Source organism: Diabrotica virgifera, chromosome 8 (genome assembly GCF_917563875.1).
Source record: "Diabrotica virgifera virgifera chromosome 8, PGI_DIABVI_V3a".
Classification (NCBI taxonomy): Eukaryota; Metazoa; Arthropoda; class Insecta; order Coleoptera; family Chrysomelidae; genus Diabrotica; species Diabrotica virgifera.
The window spans coordinates 78,961,511-78,980,453 of record NC_065450.1 but is presented as its reverse complement, the minus strand read 5'-3'; the positions used below and the strand labels follow the sequence as shown (position 1 = coordinate 78,980,453).

Here is an 18,943-nt window from a genome sequence, read left to right as displayed (position 1 = left end):
CACAAGGTGGCCGTCTACACTCTCGTACTTGTTGAACCTCGATCGACTTCGGCGAAAGTGTGGAGCTCGCATAAGAAGTGAAATAACATGGAACGATGTTTGTTATTCTCTCGAAGCTTTTAAATTGTATACCAAGGCAACCATGTGAAACGAAGATCAACTCTTTGACGAACTGGGAATTTTGAAAGACGTGGCTACCAGTGAAAAAATTGCTGAGTGGAACAGAGAAGAAACAATAGTCAGGATCGATGGCTTGAAGTTTTTAAGTGTGTAGATCAATTCAAACTGAAAAACTTACAAATATTATGCGAATTTATTTTTTGTCTTCCGGGTACTAGTGCGGCTATCGAGCGTTTATTTTCTGTAATAAATAATTATTATTGGACGTCGGAAAAGTCACAAATGTCCATATCCACTCTCAAAGCAGCGATGCTGGTGTACGCAAGTTCTGATGAGACTTGTATGAAATGTTTCATTTACTTCAGTCGAAGCACCTTCTTAAATTAATTTTAAATTCAGAAAAATATGAATGATGCAAAAAACCGGAAGAAGTTGAGGCTATTCCAGGTCCCTCATCTAAAAACTCTTAATTACAGGCTTGTAACTTTTTCAGAGTTAAAGTAATGTGTTATGTTTAGTTTAATTGATATAATTTTTTATGTTTAGCTACATAGTTTATTTATTTTTAATGCAAAAAAGTTATATTTGTCCAATAACAAGATACATTTTGCGTTTTTAATACATTTTTGTTTTTTGTACTTTTTTTTCTTTCAAAAGATATGGTCACCGTACTTATACTACAGTGTCGCGCCCGCTTGATTAGCAATTAAAAAAACAAAGGGGTTGTTGCAAAAAACTCTTCGGGATTTCATCAATCAATGTTTAAAGATTATCTACGTACCTTGGCAACATTAAAATTTTTAGATAAATGTCCGATTTAGGGTTAAAAATGGTCGATTTCACAATTTTCAATCGCTTATATAACAAAAACTATTAACTCAAGAGAAAAATCACTAAAGACCTTTTTTGTTTAGAATGATTCAAAAAATCTAAAAAAAATTTGTTCGATACAAAAAGAATAATTTTAGGAATAACCCCTAATCTTTCCCCTCTCCTGGCAAGGTCTTATGCTCTCCAGAATCGCCTGTCATTGTACACATTTCTTCTAAATGACTTACTCAAACACATACTTAAATTTAAACCTTACAGGAGAAAGTTTATTTTACCCCCTAAATTTGCACTTTTCGATTCACCTGGTAGATACACGTGCACCGCTGATGCCTGCCAGGTCATGGTTTTTAGCCTTGGTGTGCTATGAATTATCACTAGACAAATTTCTAGCCTTACAGGACGACCGTTAGAACAGTTTCTGTAAGAGGTAAAAGGAAGAGTAATTTCATTGGAAGAAAAGTATTAAACAAGGCCCTTTGCTATTCATAAGAGTAATGAACGAATTGATAAGAAATATTAGAGTAAGAACCAGCCAACTACAGACAATAATAGGATACCGTAGATTACAATCGGTAACAATAGAGTCCTTAATGTATGCGGACGACATAGCACTAATATCAGATTCCGATAATAAAATGCAGAACCTAATGCTAATGTAAATATGGGTAGAACAAGTAAAAGAACTAAAAATGAAAATAAACGACGAAAAATTAAGATAATCATAATCCGCGACAAAGAAGAAAAGGAAGATAATGAAATAAAGATAAAATGTAAAAACTCAGAATTGAAATTAGTTACAACTTTACGTATACCTGGAAAGTATAATTATTAATAACGGGGGAAAAATAGACTGCGAAATAAGAAAAAGAGCTAAGAAATCAAACAAGTAATAATATTCGTTAGCCCCAATACTGGAAAAACGGGAGACAAGGATAAAAATATACACAATCGTGATACCGACTGTGCTCTATGCAATGAGATGATACACCTAAGAAGGATAGTTGGAAAGACAAAACGGGATAGATTAAGCAACGAGACTATTAGGAGAATGGTCAACCAAGAACCAATAATGAATAAAATAGCAAAGAAATAAATGAACTGGTATGGGTATCTGATGAGGATGCAACCCAACAGAATTACAAGAAAAGTCCAAAAACAACATTGTAAAAAGAAACAGAGGCAAGGAATTTAAACAAAAATCACTCGAGGAATTGAAAATAATCACAGGAAACAGAGAGCTGAGTGAATGAAAATTAAAATAGCTAACCCGAATCCGACACCCTGATAGAGTAAAAGGAAAGGAGATAAAGAAAGAAATGATTTCGGTCTTTGGGCGTATTTGATGCAGAAAATCCACGAGATCTAAAAGAAAAATTTCTAGTGTTTGAAAATATAAAAAAGCTCCAGAAAAAGGACCAGAGAAGAACATACGATCCAGAGGAGTAGGTTTAGGGAAATAAAACGTGAACTAAGCGAAATAATAAAGGAAGAAAAGAACAGAACCAGAAGTACAATAATACAGGAAGACAGAAACGAGGCAAACCGGCTAAATTAACAAGTGAAACAGGTACTAATAGAATACAGAAGTCAAAAATGGGACCAGCACTTAAAACAAATGAAAGAACGAGGACAGAACATAAAAGAAATACGAAGCATTGAATATTATTGAATGATAAAAGACCAACTCCACCACTCCACGGTGAAAACGGAATCGTGTATTCCGTGGAAGAAAAAGCAGATCCCGGGATAGTCCTTTTCATCTCCTCTGTACATTAAATTACTACCAAGATGAAGATATTGACTTTATCGAAGAAGTCGAAGAACAACAAGCAGACATGACCGAAGACCAAGAAGTCATAATCACCTCAGCATCTGGAAGTGAAATAAGTGAGCATCAGGAAAACAGGAAAAGCTCTCCAAAAAAAGCACCTGGACCGGACGAAATAAACAGGGCTCTAAGGTACCTCCCAATCAAAGCTTAATGATATACTTTTCCAAATCGATGGAAATAGCACTTCTAATAAAATAGCACTTCTAAAATCTAATAATGATTCACAAACCAGGAAAGAACAGCATTTACCGCAAAAGTACAGGCCAATATTAACATTTTTGCTTCTCTTTTCTCTAACATTACGATTTCTTTGGGATTAGATCTGCTCGGACCAGTGATGTGGGAGAGGGGGGATATGACATAAGAGATGCTCTTGTGTTTAGTAAATGGGACCACTTGAATTGTTCATCGCTTTTGAAATCTTGCTATGTGTTCTATTTTTTGGGTGTCTTTCTACTCATTTCTTTCCTCTGCTGCCGAATTTATATTATTGCATCTCTTTTACGATTTCGTTAATTTTGTTGTCATACATAATATGTTTATCTTACAGTTATTACCTCAGGTATAATTTCTTTATTAATGTGATTACTTATTTATTTTTTATTTTTTTATTATATTCACATTGAAATGTTTTTTTATTAAACTTTTATTTTGTATTTTGTTTTTATTTTACTATTAGTAATTCTTTTGTTCAAAATTCCTAATATCTATTAGACAAAATTGCACAAACGGTAGCCGAAAGTTTTGTTTTGAAAAGACACTCAAATAAAAGAAATTCCAAGAACGACAAAAGACCATCGATGCAAAACGGCACTCGGCCGCGGCACATTTTCTACCGCCCCGTAGTCTAAAAGACTCTTTCTCTTTTCCAAATAACATTTCACTCGGTAATTTGACAGACGTACATCATGCTGAAAACCACATGTTTGCTCTTACATTAAAAGGCCCTCTTTATTCTGTCGATGGGGGTTGCGTGCGGGATGGGAAGCCTTATTTGCTCTAGAGGTACAGAAGGGACAACTAATTTTAGAGGAAGTTTATGTGCCATCTCGTTTTAATAAACTAAAAAATCTTTCTACAAGGGTAGGACGGGACTTTACACGCGGTGATTGCATTCGATTTTCTTTTAAATACCGAGTGTTATTTGATTTATGCTGATAAGAAATATATGTATTTTTTTTAATACATACATCCAAAATTTTAAAATTTGTATAAATTTGGCCATCAAACTGTTGCTTAAAACAACTTTTATCTTCTTCTTCATGTGCCATGCTCGATTATCGAGTGTTGGTTATCAAATTGGCTATAGTAATTTTGTTGACGGCAGTTCGAAAAAGAGATGCAGAGGATCTGTTAAACCATTCTCTCAAATTTTTAAGCCATGGCGTTGTTCTTCGACCTGGCCCTTCTTCTTCCGTCTACCTTGCCATGTATTATAAAACGATTTATCCAGGGCCCCCGCAAGGCTGAACGGCGCCCGCGTGCGGCACATATTTTAGCGCCCCTTAAATCTACTATATCCAGTTATGAAATAAATCTATGTTTTTTTATTTTTTACTTGTAATAAAACAACAGAAATTGCAGGGACTCAAATTTTATTTTTCTTGTAACTGATTTGTTGATGAACGCAAAAAAAAACAAATAAAACAATATAATTAGTTAAATCTGGAATGACTGCAGCAAATTCTTTTATAATATCTTCAAAGTCAATTTTATTGACGAGCTCTAATAATATTGCCAAATCAGATAATCTTTCCTCTACCATAGTAGACATCAAATAATTTTCAATTAACCTTAATTTTGAAAATGATCCCTCACCAGAAGCCATAGACACAGTTAAAGTGAGGAGGGTTCTTAATGAAATTGTGATATTTGGTAAAGATGAAGTTAGATATTTTCAAATATCTATTGAAGATTATTAAGAGGATTTGATGAGTCAGGTAATGAAAATAATTTTAAAGCTTTTATCTCGCTAAATAAATCAGTTGCATCAATATCCGCCTCCGATTTTACTGGATCGGTTAGCTTTTGCTGAAGAGCAAGACAGTTTTTAAAATATCATGGTCACTCAATGTAAAAATATCACTAAAAAACCAAAAACATTATCCTAACCAGATATCATATCAAATCTACTATTTAACGAACTTAGTACCCGGGAGGTATTAGACAGAAGTTCAGCCACGATTTTCTGAGTCCTGCCCTTAGCAATACTGAAAGGTTAGAGTGTGTACTTACGATTTGTGCAAAAATCAACGGGTTTCCTATGAAAATTAGATTTTCCATGAAAAAAATGGGGTGCAATGAATTTCTGAGTCCTGCCATATCCATAGAATGGCAGGATACTATCGATTTTATGAAGAACATTTTTTGGACAGAAGGGTTGCAATATGGATATGACAGGACTTAGAAATTCTTTGCAACAACTCTTTTTTTTTCATGCAAAATCTAATTTTCACAGGGAAATGTCGCAGGAAACCCGTGGATTTTTCCACAAATTGTAAGTACCACCTCCAGTTAATGATGAGCAAAACAAGAACAAGACCAAGACCAGGCTAGTCTTGGTCTTGGTCTTGTTCTTGCAAGCTTGGTATTGGTCTTGGTCTTGCAGCTAAAAGGCAGTCTTGGTCTTGGTCTTGCACTAGCCGGTCTTGTTCTTGGTCTTGGTCTTGCTGGTCTTGCTTTTTTGGTAGTAATAATTTGAACCAAACAATTTCGAATAAAATGTACATTGAAATAAATAAAGATGTGAAGAATGAAACTATATTTTTTGCTTTAAAATTTTAACAGAATGTAGAATGTAGTTTCAAACGGATACCAATTTTAACATTATACATTCACCTAATGACCTAATTATTTCTCTTTATATAAAGAGATTAGAGTATATTTTTATAATGGTAATGTTTATCAGTAGAAAAAATCTGCATTTACAACCCTTGTTGCAATTTCCGGCCTTCGGTTGTGTCACGTTGTGTTTTGCATGCTGTCGATACCTGCCGCCTGCCTTCAGACCACGTCTTCAGACTGGATTATTGTTTATTGCCCCTGTATTTTAATAAAATGTTAAAGAAAAAGAGCTTCTTAAAGGTGCCACAAATGGTCGGGGACCTTCAATTCACGGATTTTACGAAAAGGGATAAACGGTTTATAGTTGTTAACAGATAATGATCTGCTCCTTTCACTCGAACACTGTAGTATTTATCCTACGAGGATCAAATTTAAGAACATAAATCAAATTTTTTTAAGAGAACACAAAAATCAAATATTTTTTACTCTATTTAATCATTATTTAATATAATTAACTTTTTTTATAAACTAAATAAAACATGCTTTTTAGTAAATACGTACATATTTACCATACCTATTTATAGACCTAATACTATAACATAATAACTAAACCTAATGAGGAGTTATAAACGCTTAATTCTGTATTTGTTATCTTGCAGTTCTTTAATTTTATTTAAACTACATTGCTCTCGTAACACGAGTTATTCGCATTTTTTATTTTCACATATTTTTAGATTGAATACCCATTATGACATTTAAAAAGTTGAAAATATTCGGATGTGGGTAGTAAAAACTAGAATTTAAAACACACTGAAATGATGCGCATGCATTTCAAGTGCGGCACATACTATTTGTAGCCCTTTCTGGGGAAAACCTAGATTCTTCCAAATAGTTTTCAACTATGAAATCAGTAAAATTCTTTACACGTTTGTCATCTGGGATTTTCACAAATAATTCAACTTCCAACTTTCGTTGATTGTAAAAAATTAATTCAAAAAATAATTTTAAAAATTTCCCAGTATCGGAATTTTTGTCATTATATTCAGAAACTGAACCTAAGCTTTGGATTTTGCGATACCAAGCTTGACACATTACAATCTACAACCAGTTATTTTTTATTCAGGCCACAATGCTTTCACAACATTGTGAATCCCTTTTCAAAATCTATTATGATATTTTTTGTATTCATTTTAAATTTAACGACCTACATTTTTCCTCGATTATGCGAAAAGAATTGAAATAAGTGTCAGTATTTTTATTAGACAAAAAAGCGAAAACTACTGGTACATAAAAACCGTTCTTATTTGCATTTTTTTTAATGGATTACCCTACCTATAATTACATTTTTTTGTCTTACAAGTAATTTCAATTGTCCTTGAACTGTCGCCGTTTGAAAACTTGCCTTATGGACACTTTGAAGGTTGAGAAAATGCAAACCGTTTGACTTAATCAAAACGACTTAAAAATATAACCAAAATATTATGTATATTAAAAATTCGATATTGTTTAAAGTTTCTTACAATGTCAGTATATATTATTGAACTAAAAAAATAAAGTTAAATAATAAAAACCAATTTTTCTCAAAAAAGTGCAAGAGTCTTGCAGGTTGGTCTTGGTCTTGCGTGGTTCGGTCTTGGTCTTGGTCTTGTTCTTGCAAGCTTGGTCTTGGTCTTGCAACCAAAAGGCGGTCTTGGTCTTGGTCTTGCTGCAAGACCAAGACCGCAAGACCCAAGACCAGTCTCGCTCGTCACTACCTCCAGTAGTATTGAATAGGGCAGGACTCAGAAATTCGTGGCTGAACTTCCATAATATCTCCCGGTCTATTGATCAATTATTTTAGTACTGTCTACTTTCTATGTTAAAGGTATCATTATCTGCTATATCTATAAGATTCTCACAAATTTTAATTGTATGAAATTTGAATGGATTTATAACGTCTATCCTATTCGAACATCTTGTATCACTTTGGGGTTTTAGATTTATCTCAGGAACATGTAGTTTTATAATATCCCATCTTTTTGTGGAGGAAGTGAAAAATACGTAAAGTTCTTGTACAATATTAAAAAAGTTTACTATTTCATTTGACACTTTATATTAGCAGCATCATTCAATACTAAATTTAAGCTATTTGCAGAGCGTGGAACAAAAAATCTCGAGGGTTATCCTACCCTTATCATACACGCATATAGGCAACGTTATCACACCCTTTACCTCCCATGTCTCTTGTATTTAAAATTTTGTAATTTAACTACAAAATTAAATAGTGATTCCTCTGTAGTGTCAAATAAGTAGAAAGCTAAAAAACTCTCTTTTATTTGAACTTTTTTAGAATTATCTTTTAATACTACATAACGTAAAATTAGGTCTACTTGCTTTTATATGACTTGAATCTGGGGTACAGTCCATAATTATTGAACAATAAATATCTGGAACTATGCATCATACCCCAAATATTACTTTAGAAGACATTAATTTTTTCTTCACTGCAAAATAGGAATGCGGACATTAGGTATATTGTGTTAAAAATACAATTGTGTTAATAATAGGAAATATTTATTTTAAATGAGGTAATCATTTTTTCAATAATAACACAGTATATAATTTTTGGGATTTCGCTAGGTGTTCATAAAAAAATTATAATTCAAATTGTCTAAAAAAATGATTACCTCATTTAAAATAAATATTTCCTATTAACCAAACCTTCGGTTTGGCGCCCTTTTGGGGTTGCGACCGCGTGCGTCGCACGCGTTGCACGCCCGGTGACGGGGGCCCTGGATTTATCGTATCTAGGTATAACTTTTTACAATACAAAATCTTATTTTAATTACAATATATGAGGTAAATATCTGTAGAGCAAAAAGTTCGGCTAATGGATCAAGTCCACAGTCAGGAAAATCGATAACACACACACAACGATTTATCGTAGCGATGTGATTGTGCAGTTTATCGAACGTCCATTGAGTGTCCAAACCTCTACAAAATTTGCATTGATCATTTGCATAAACATGTCGTCCGCGATAAAAGACGACGCGCTTGCGATAGCCAGGCTTATTTTGTTCAATAACAGAAGAAAAATCAAGGAGCCTGTGGTGTAAGGAATGGCTTCTCAAAAGAAAGTCATATTCTCACACCTAAAGGCTATAGAAACGATTAGCCCCGCGTCTTGTTATTTTGATAAAGCATATTATAAACCATGCCTTCATACAACTTTTTAGCTTCCCAGAGGCCATAGAAATAAATCAGTCAATCAAAATCAAAAGACTTGAGAACGAACTGAATGATTGGTTCAACTTCCGTCTACTCTATACACTACGATAAAACTGTGCAGCCGCGATCGACAACGATTTATCGAATAAATTTTGTTCCAAAGATTTGTTTTGATGTCGAATTTTGTTCCAAAAAACAAAACAATTTTGTTTTGATGTCGATCGTTTCCACCAACCAAAAATCTGCGTCAATTTTTGGCCTCAAGTTCGATAAAACTGCACAAGCGAACTGCACAGTGACATTGCTACGATAAATCGTTGTCGTGTATACCTGCCAAAATTAGTTCCTTTGAGGATTCAATAAATGAAACAATGGAATCTGTTTTCTGTCACTGTTGGCTTTGGTGTTACAAATATAATTTCTGGTGTACACAATGGTCCAGATATTTGTGTTTGAGTAATAGACTAAGAGCCGCTATAGGTGAAATTTGCTAATCATTTTAGGCACGATGGGACCCTATAACTTAAATAGTAGAACCTAAAAGAAAACGTATGAACACTGTGCCGTCACTTTTTAGTGGCACATGCGTCGACAGTGGCGCATCAAACTTTCCACTTATGGACGGGATAAATCAATTAAAAGGTACCCTCCCTCACTCCCAGAATTCAATTTTTTTCATTTTTTTAAGTTACATGTGATTAAACAATTAGACTCAGCGTAATTTTAAACCACCACCTCCTTCCCCCTTTCCCCACCATCAAAAACTTCATTTTTCGTTTTTATTTTTTTTTTTTTTGGTGAGATCCAATCAATTTTAAAATTATAATAATTCATACGCATAGTTGAGGCTTTTTCAAAACATGTCTATTTTTCATAGATCCATAGGTTCTTCCGAATGTACATAACCTCAAAAAAAATTTTATTTTTTTTTTGGGAAAAAAGCGTGTAACTTTTTTTGGAGATGGCTGGAGGTCTATTTTTTTTTTCTATTTTGTGTATTTTATCAAACACTATGTTTGCAAGTTTTTTCAGATTTTTTCGTAAGGTTCGCCACCTTCAAAAATCCAAAAAAGTATTTCTTTGGGAGTTTTTGGGGATTTTTCCTAGTTTATGGACTTTAAAATAGATTAAATCAATGTTTTTGTATAGGCTATATGTAAATTGAAGTAACTGAATCCTTTGGAATATATAAAAATGGGAGAAACACGTTCAACCCCCCAAAAACCCCATAACTTCATTTTTTGAAGGTGGTGAATCTTACGGAAAAATCGGAAAAAATTTTAAGCATAGGGTTTGATAAAATACATAAAATAAAGGAAAAATTAGAACTCCAGCTACGTTCAAAAAAAAGTTATATGCTTTTTCCAAAAATTTTTTTTTAATTTTTTGAGGTTATATACATTCAACTTACGGATCTATAAAAAATAGACGTGTTTTGTAAAAGCCTCAACTATGCCTATGAATTTTTTGAAATTTTAAAATTGATTTCATCCCACCTAAAAAAAAACAAAAACGAAAATGAAGTTTTTGATGGTGGGGGAAGGGGGTGGTGGGTTAAAATTACGCTATGTCTTATTATTTAATCACATAGAATTAGAACATAAAAAATGAAAAAAATTGAATTCTTGTAGTAAGGGAAGGTACTTTTTAATTTATTTATCCCGTTCATAAGTGGAAAGTTTGATGTGCCATTAAAAAGTGACGGCACAGTGTTCATACGTTTTCTTTTAGGTTCTACTATTTAAGTAATAGGTCTTATCGCGCCTAAAATGATTAGCCAATTTCACCTATAGCGGCTCCTAGTCTAGAAGCTTTTGACCAGTACTTTTTACTAAAATGTCATCGGACTCAATTGTTTCGTGAGACTTTCGTCAGTTTTTTTAGAATGACTTTTAAGATTGGTTGCTATATGAAGGAAGAGTGTTTTGGTTAGTTTGGTTTGAAGTTGAGGATATACCTACTTGGTTGTAAGCTTAATTTTGAGTATAAACAGTCGATTTGTTTGGTAACTAAAACGTATATTTCTTGAATTACAAGTAATTGTGTACCCTTTAGCGAAATCCATCAAGCACTGAGAAAAATGAAAAATGGAAAAGCACCAGGTGAAGATGGAGTCGTAATAGAGGCCATTAAAAACGGAGGCCACATTCTTATAGGTAAAATAAAAAATCTCTTCAACTTATGCCTTCATCAAAAGTCGATACCTGAAAAATGGAAAAACGCAGTAACAATACTTTTGCATAAGAAGGGAGATAAGACAGACTTAGAACATTATAGACCCATTAGCCTGCTAAACTACTTATACAAACTCTTTACAAAAGTAGTGACATCAAGAGTAGAAAAGAAGCTAGATTTTTACCAGCCAAAAGAACAAGCTGGATTTCGATCAAACTTTGGGACAAACGACCATCTGCAGGCAGTCAAGTTACTAATTGAGAAGTCAATAGAATATAATAAACCCCTTGTCCTAGCATTCGTGGATTTTCATAAAGCCTTTGACACGATAGAGCTGGATAGCATTTTAGAAGCTCTAAATGAATGCCGCATTGACTACCGTTACAGTACACTCATCTATAATATTTATAAAGAGGCAACAATGAGTGTTAAGTTACATGATAAAACCAAACAAATAAGCATAGAACGCGGCGTAAGACAAGGCGACACACTCTCGCCAAAACTATTCATAACTGTTCTGGAATATGCCTTTAAGATGCTCAACTGGGACAATAAAGGGATCAAAATAGATGGAGAAAAGTTAAATCATCTTCGTTTTGCAGATCACATAGTCCTTAAAACTGATGACCTAGGAGAAGTAAAGAAAATGCTAAATGAGTTAGACGCTATCTGCTGGAAAATAGGCCTGAAAATGAACTTTTCTAAAACTAAATTTATGACTAATCTGATTCCTACCGGACAGCTGATTATACGCGAACAAGAAGTAGAACTAGTGGAAAAGTACATTTACTTGGGTCATCAAATTAGAATTGGCAGAGATAACCAAACATGCGAAATAAAAAGAAGATTAACTCTTGCTTGGGCAGCCTACGGAGCTCTGAGAGACATATTTAGGAGCAGTATACCGATCGGTTTAAAAAGACAAGTGTTTGACCAATGTGTGCTACCGGTAATGACATATGGAGCAGAGACACTGACTCTAACCAAGGCAACAGCGTCGAAAATGCGGGTTGCTCAAAGGCGCATGGAAAGATCCATGCTGGGCGTAACTCTACGGGATAAAATAAGAAATGAAGATCTCAGACAAACAACCGGTATCGCAGATGTTGTAGAACGTATCACCAGGCTCAAATGGAACTGGGCAGGACACGTCGCCAGGCTGAAAGATTCAAGATGGGCACGAAGGCCGATGGAGTGGAGACCAAGAGAAGATAAACGAAGTAGAGGAAGGCCGCCTACACGATGGACAGATGATATCAGGCGGATTAGTAAAAACTGGCAAAAATCAGCACAAAACCGTGAAGTGTGGAAACAATTGGGGGAGACCTATGTCCAGCAGTGGACGTAAATTGGTTGGATGATGATGATGATGATATGTACCCTTACCATAAAAAAGGATCCGTTGATTGTTTTAACACAAAAGTATTAAATTATTTAAACGTATTCCGAAACAGCAGTTTTTTTTAATTTATAAAGCTTTCCGTGTTCTCAGAGTGACTTAACAGGAAGTAATTTAAAATAGTTTCTAATAGCATTGTATAACTAGACTGTGTAGATAAACAATGCTAATAGTAATAAAAATAAACGACACAGACTAAATTATTGAAAAATTTACAAATTTTTATAGCCGTCCAGGCTATAAAGCTGACCAAAAAAGTGTACGGTAATAAAAAATCATTTTTTTATTATTGGATAATTCATATATCATTGAAATCATAATGAGAATTCCATTTATGGAGGTTCTGAAACTACAATTACATTTTGTTTTGACGTTCCGATTTCCGGACAGGAAATCCTTTAGTTAGATGATGGTAACCCTGACCTGCTAGTAACTCATTATTTAATGTTGGTAATATACTTATTGCTGACTTCTTTCAGTATTTGTAACAAAGCCTTGTTACATTCTTGGGTTTGTGTTTGCAACACGTTTTTCTTTATTTAGTAAGATGAGAGCTGTTTCTTTGATTTTTCTCTTTTTTCTGCCCTTCTGCTGCTTTTCCTCTTCGCTTTTTCTTCATGACTAATGATGCATCTTTCCACTGGACTCTGTGTTTATTATCGCAAGAATATTTGCATACACAGAGACTGACAGATGCCAGATATTCATATTCTTTGGTATGGATCCAGTTGTTGATGAAGTTTTGACACACAGGATTGCTTCAACATCTACTCGACGAACTAAATCTCCTCATTTTAATTCTCAGTTAATGATTTTATTCTGTTAGGTATATTAGTACAGTATAGTTGATCCAAAAGATGGCATAACCCAGACATCCAAAGTGAAAGTTATCCTTCAACACCAAATTGTTCTATATGGTCCACAGTCCACACAATGTCCAGAAAAAAGTCACACCATTTCGAGCGTCGGGTTTGGGGGGAGAGGGGGGAGAAATCGGTAAATTCGTAGTTTTTTAAGTTTTTCGCCAATATTTCTAAAACTATGCGGTTTAGCATGAACAACCCTCTATACAAAATTGTTCTACATTAAATTTGAAATAAAAAAGGCCCTATGCATAATCTTTCTAAAATGAATGGTTCCAAAGTTACGGAGGTAGTATAGTATAACTGGTCCAAAAAAGGCCTAACCCCAAACATCCAAAGTAAAAGTTTTCCTCCAACACCAAAATGTTCTATATGGTCCACATATTGTTCAGTAAAAAGTTACACCATTTTGAGCGTCCGGTTTGGGAGGGAGATGGGAGAGAAGCCGGTAAATTAGTAGTTTTTTACGTGTTTCATCAATATTTCTAAAACTATGCATTAACGTAAACAATGTTATATACCAAAATGTTCTACATGAAATTTAATACAAAAAATGTTCTATACATAATTGTTACAAAATCAACTGTTCCAGAGTTACGGAGGGTGAAAAGTCGAGGTTTTCGATACTTTTTATATTTTTTGGGCAATATTTATGATATAACTATACCAAAAACCCAGACATCCAAAGTGAAAGTTATCCTCCAACACCAAATTGTTCTATATGGTCCACATAATGTTTAATACTAACTTAACTACTAATTTACCGACTTCTCCCCCATCTCCCCCCCAAACCGGACGCTCAAAATGGTGTAACTTTTTACTGAACAATATGTGGACCATATAGAACAATTTGGTGTTGAAAGAAAACTTTTACTTTGGATGTCTTTGTTAGGCCTTTTTTTGGACCAATTATACTTTACTACCTCCGTAACTTTGGAACCGTTCATTTTAGAAGGGTTATGCATAGAGCCTTTTTTATTTCAAATTTAATGTAGAACAATTTTGTGTAGAGGGTTGTTCATGCTAAACCGCTTAGTTTTAGAAATATTGACGAAAAACGTAAAAAACTAGGAATTTGCAGATTTCTCCCCCCTCTCCCCCCCAAACCCGACGCTCAAAATGGTGTGACTTTTTTCTGAACATTATGTGGACCATATAGAACAATTTGGTGTTGGAGGATAACTTTCACTTTGGATGTCTGGGTTTGGGTCTAACTATACCATATTAGGTATATACTGTATAACACTAACTGATGACAAACTCTGCAACATTCGCGAATGATACTGCAATTATGTCTTCAGAAGCTGATCCTACAAGAGACACTCAAAAACTCTAGAATCATTTCAATATATTGCCAAACTGTATATAGAAATTAGAAAATTAAGTTAAATGCAGATAATTTAACACGTGTAGCTTTTAAAAGGGGACACTCTGCCTATAAGCATGGATAATACTATTGACATTCATCAAAACTGAGACGAAATACCTAAATAGGACCTTACTCCAACGAAAAAAATAATGTGAAAAACAGATTAATCTGGACCTAAGGATATGCAATAAACCACTAACATTAAGATATTACAAAAATTTCAATCAAAAATGCAAGAATGATAAAGGAATGCAAGAGAGGTACTAGCGTACCTACCATGGTATGTCCCATACGAAACTTTACATATTGAGTTAAACATAGAGGTATATTATGTAATGTCATATCATAGGTGCTAAAACCTATCTGATGGATAGGTGATGAATGAAACCTACTTTTCTTACAATATTTACTAATTACTCTACGAATTTATTGAATAAATTATAAATTTCAAAAATAATGAAAGAAAATTCTTAGGATTTTTCTGGATGGTTCTATATTTTACAATAAATCAAAAATTTCTATGATTCTGTTCTAAGGTTTAGTAAAGTTATTAGTTAATGTGATTTGTTACCTTTCTTTTTCTGTTGGAGAATCACCATCTTCCCTGGACCGCTTCACCTAGAAAAACAATTCATATTTATTTATTTTGTTACATATATAAATCTAGAACTTATACAAATTATTATTAGGTAAGATACTATTTTGTAATATTTTAAAACTGTTCGTCTGTTCTTCAATATCATCAACGACGTCAGACAAGAGAAGATGTTTATTGTTTGACATAGTGGTTCAAAAATTAGTAATTAGATTCAGCAATATTTCAATGATACAAACGTGTAAGTGTATTAACTTAATTGACACAATGACGAAATTGTATTCAAACAAACAAGCTAATAAGTAGTGTAAATACGTATTTCCCATATGTAGGTACCCAGTTCCGACGATCGATTTGCACGTCAGAATCGCTACGGACCTCCATCAGGGTTTCCCCTGACTTCGGTTTGACCAATTATAGAAAATTTTTCTTCTATCCTGACGGTAGAAAAAACCGCAAGAGTAAAATTCGCCGAGCTAGAAGACCACTCAAATCAGATCCTGCGAGGGATGTTAAGAAGACCTAAACAATAAAATAATGTTAGCGAACATTTAAAAAAGTCTAAATAATATTATAGCTATATCAGAAGAAGAAGCGAGCTGTAATGTACAAACTACACGGCTATAAAACTGCTTAGCCACACCATGAAAATATGGGAAAGAGTAATTGATAGACGGATACGTGAAGAAACCGAAATATCCGAGAATCAATTTGGCTTTATGCAGGGCAGATCAACAACAGATGCAATTTTCATTATCAGATGCAATTGTCATTATAAGGCAGTTGATGGAAAAATACAGGAGTAAATAAACAAACGCTCATATGGTATTCATTGATCTTGAGAAAGCATATGATAGAGTTCCTCGAGAGATTCTGTGGTGGGCACTTTATAAAAAAGGAGTCCCTGGTGAATATGTAAAGATTGTGAGGGATATGTATGAGGGAGTAACGACTAGTGTTAGGACATGTGTGGGAGAGACTGATAAATTTCATGTGAAAGTAGGATTGCACCAAGGCTCGGTGCTTAGTCCGTATTTATTCTCATTAGTTTTGGACCAGATAACAACGAAACTACAGGGTAACATTCCATGGTGCTTAATGTATGCTGATGATGTCGTGTTAGTAGGAAATAGTGAAAAGACTTAGAACAAAAACTGGAACAGTGGAGACAAGCTCTGGAGGAAAAAGGTTTAAAACTTAGTAGGACAAAGACAGAGTATTTGCAATGTTCATTTAAAGATGGAGTTACTACAAATAAAATGATATCTTTGGATGGTGAACTGATTGTAAAAAGCAATAGTTTTAAGTACCTGGGATCGGTATTACAGAGTAATTGAGAAATAGATGGAGATGCATGCAGTAGAATTAGGGCTGGATGGATGAAGTGGAAGGAAGCGAGTGGTGTGCTGTGTGACAGGAAAATTCCAATGAAATTGAAGGAAAATTCTATAAAACAGCCAAAGAGTGGCTATGATGTACGGAACTGAATGTTGGGCAGTGAAAAAGAAAGAGGAATAACGAATGCATGTGGCGGAAATGAAAATGCTTAGATGGATGAGTGGAGTGACAAAAAAGGATAAAATTAAAAATGAGTATATTAGGGGAAGTCTAGGTGTAGCACCAATTGATGCCAAAATGAGAGAGCATAGGTTGAGATGGTCTGGTCATGTTCAACGTCGGGACGCTAATCACCCAATACGAAGAATTGCTGAAGTGCAGATTCCTGGAAGGAGTAAGAGAGGAAGACCAAATAAGACGTGGGGGGAGACGATTAGGCAGAACATGTTGGTAAAGGGGATTAATATTGATATGACCCAAGATAGAATTGTATGGAGAAATGCAATTAGGGAAGCCGACCCCGCATAGGGATAAGGCAAAGAGAATGATGATGATGATCAGAAGAAGAAGCGAGTTTTGAAGAAGCTTCACTAAATATCAGTCTAAAAATAAATGAAGACAAAACAAAATACATAGTCGTCTCAAAATACGAACGACGGCGAATAAAGCAAAACATTACCTACTGTAAACGATCATAACGTCGACGTTAAAGAATGTAAATATCTAGGAGCAACAATCATCAATGACAACAGAAAAGAACGAAGAAGTTTAAACTCGAATAGTGACGGGAAACAGATCTTCTTTAAAATGCAATATATCAGTCGCTTATGGAAGCGAACTATCGAAGCTCACAAAAAGAAAAGTAAATAAATTATTGCTGGTATATACAGGGTGTCCCGAAAAGAATGGTCATAAATTATACCACACATTCTGGAGTCAAAAATAGTTCGGTAGAACTTAATTTACCTTAGTACAAATGTGATCATAAAAAAAGTTACAGCCCTTTGAAGTTACAAAATGAAAATCGATTTTTTTCAATATGTCGAAAACTCTCAAAGATTTTTTATTGAAAACGGGCATGTATCATTCTTATGACAGGCCCACCTTAAAACCAAATTATAGTGAAATTTTTCCACCCCATAAAAAAATTATGGGGATTTTGTTCCCTTGAACCCCCCCAAACTTTTGTGTACGTTCCAATTAATTCATTATTGTGGTACCATTAGTTGAACACAACGTTTTTAAAACTTTTTTGCCTCTTAGTATTTTTTCGATAAGCCAATTTTTATCGAGATGCGGCTACTTTTTTACTATATTTACATAAAAAATTTATGGGGGTTTTGTTCCTTTAAACCCCCCAAATGTTTGTGTACGTTCCAATTAAACTATTATTGTGGTACCATTAGTTAAACACAGTGTTTTTAGAACTTTTTTGTCTCTTAGTCTTTTTTTGATAAGTCAACTTTTATCGAGATGTGGCTTCTTTTTCAAAATATACCAAAAAATTTAAGTTATAAATAAATTTTCAGATTATTAACAGGTGTCTATAATCATACTTAACCATATACAAATAGGTGGTGGATTCGACAAATATTCAAAATATCTCGATAAACACTGCCTTATGAAAAAAGTACTAAGAGGCAAAAAAGTTTTAAAAATATTGTGTTTAACTAATGGTGCCACAATAATAATTTAAATGGAACGTACATAAAAGTTTGGGGGGTTTAAGGGAACAAAACCCCCATAAAATTTTTATGGGGTACACAAATTTTACTATAATTTTTTTTTAAGATGCTGCTACCATAAAGATTCCTCATGTCCATTTTTAATAAAAAACCTCTAGAAGTTTTCGATATATTAAAAAAAATCGATTTTCATTTTGTAACTTTAAAGGCCTGTAATTTTTTTTGTGTGCACTATTGTATATAGGTAAGTGAGGTTTAATCAACCTATTTTTGACCCCAGAATCTGTGGTATAATTTATGACCAATCTTTTCGGGACACCCTGTATAATAAGGCATAAGTATATGTATAAAGACCAATAAACTAAGATGGACAAACATGTGATAAGCATCAATGACAGTGCCCTTTTAAACAGTGTTTTGGGAAAGGCCAGATGGGAGAAGTTCTGTAGGAAAGCCTAGAAAAAGGTGGAAAGAGGCAGTCAGAGAAGATCTGGAGAAAATGGGAGTGAGATAATGGGAAATAGTGGCACAAGCACGACAAACAGGGGACAAACAGGGGATAGGGCAGTCATATAAACCCAAACAAACAACTTCTGATCATTTTCTTTGATTATGTCAAGTAATGTTCAAATCAGTTAGGCCACTCTGGCTCTCATGGCCTCAATTGTAAAGGCGGCAAATACTACAGAACTTGAGTTGTAACGCCATCGATGATGATGATCAGAAGAAACCACGATAGTATTTTT

The 18,943-nt window shown here is 34.1% G+C and overlaps 1 protein-coding gene across 1 annotated transcript in view; it reads right to left on the bottom strand.

The window, feature by feature from the left end:
• Positions 1 to 18,943, bottom strand: part of LOC114343134 (eyes absent homolog 3) — a 246,123-nt gene that overhangs the window by 198,036 nt on the left and 29,144 nt on the right. The window contains exon 2 of the mRNA XM_050658608.1: positions 15,151 to 15,197. Coding sequence (XP_050514565.1) covers positions 15,151 to 15,197 — 47 coding nt within the window. The remainder of the gene's footprint in view (positions 1 to 15,150; positions 15,198 to 18,943) is intronic.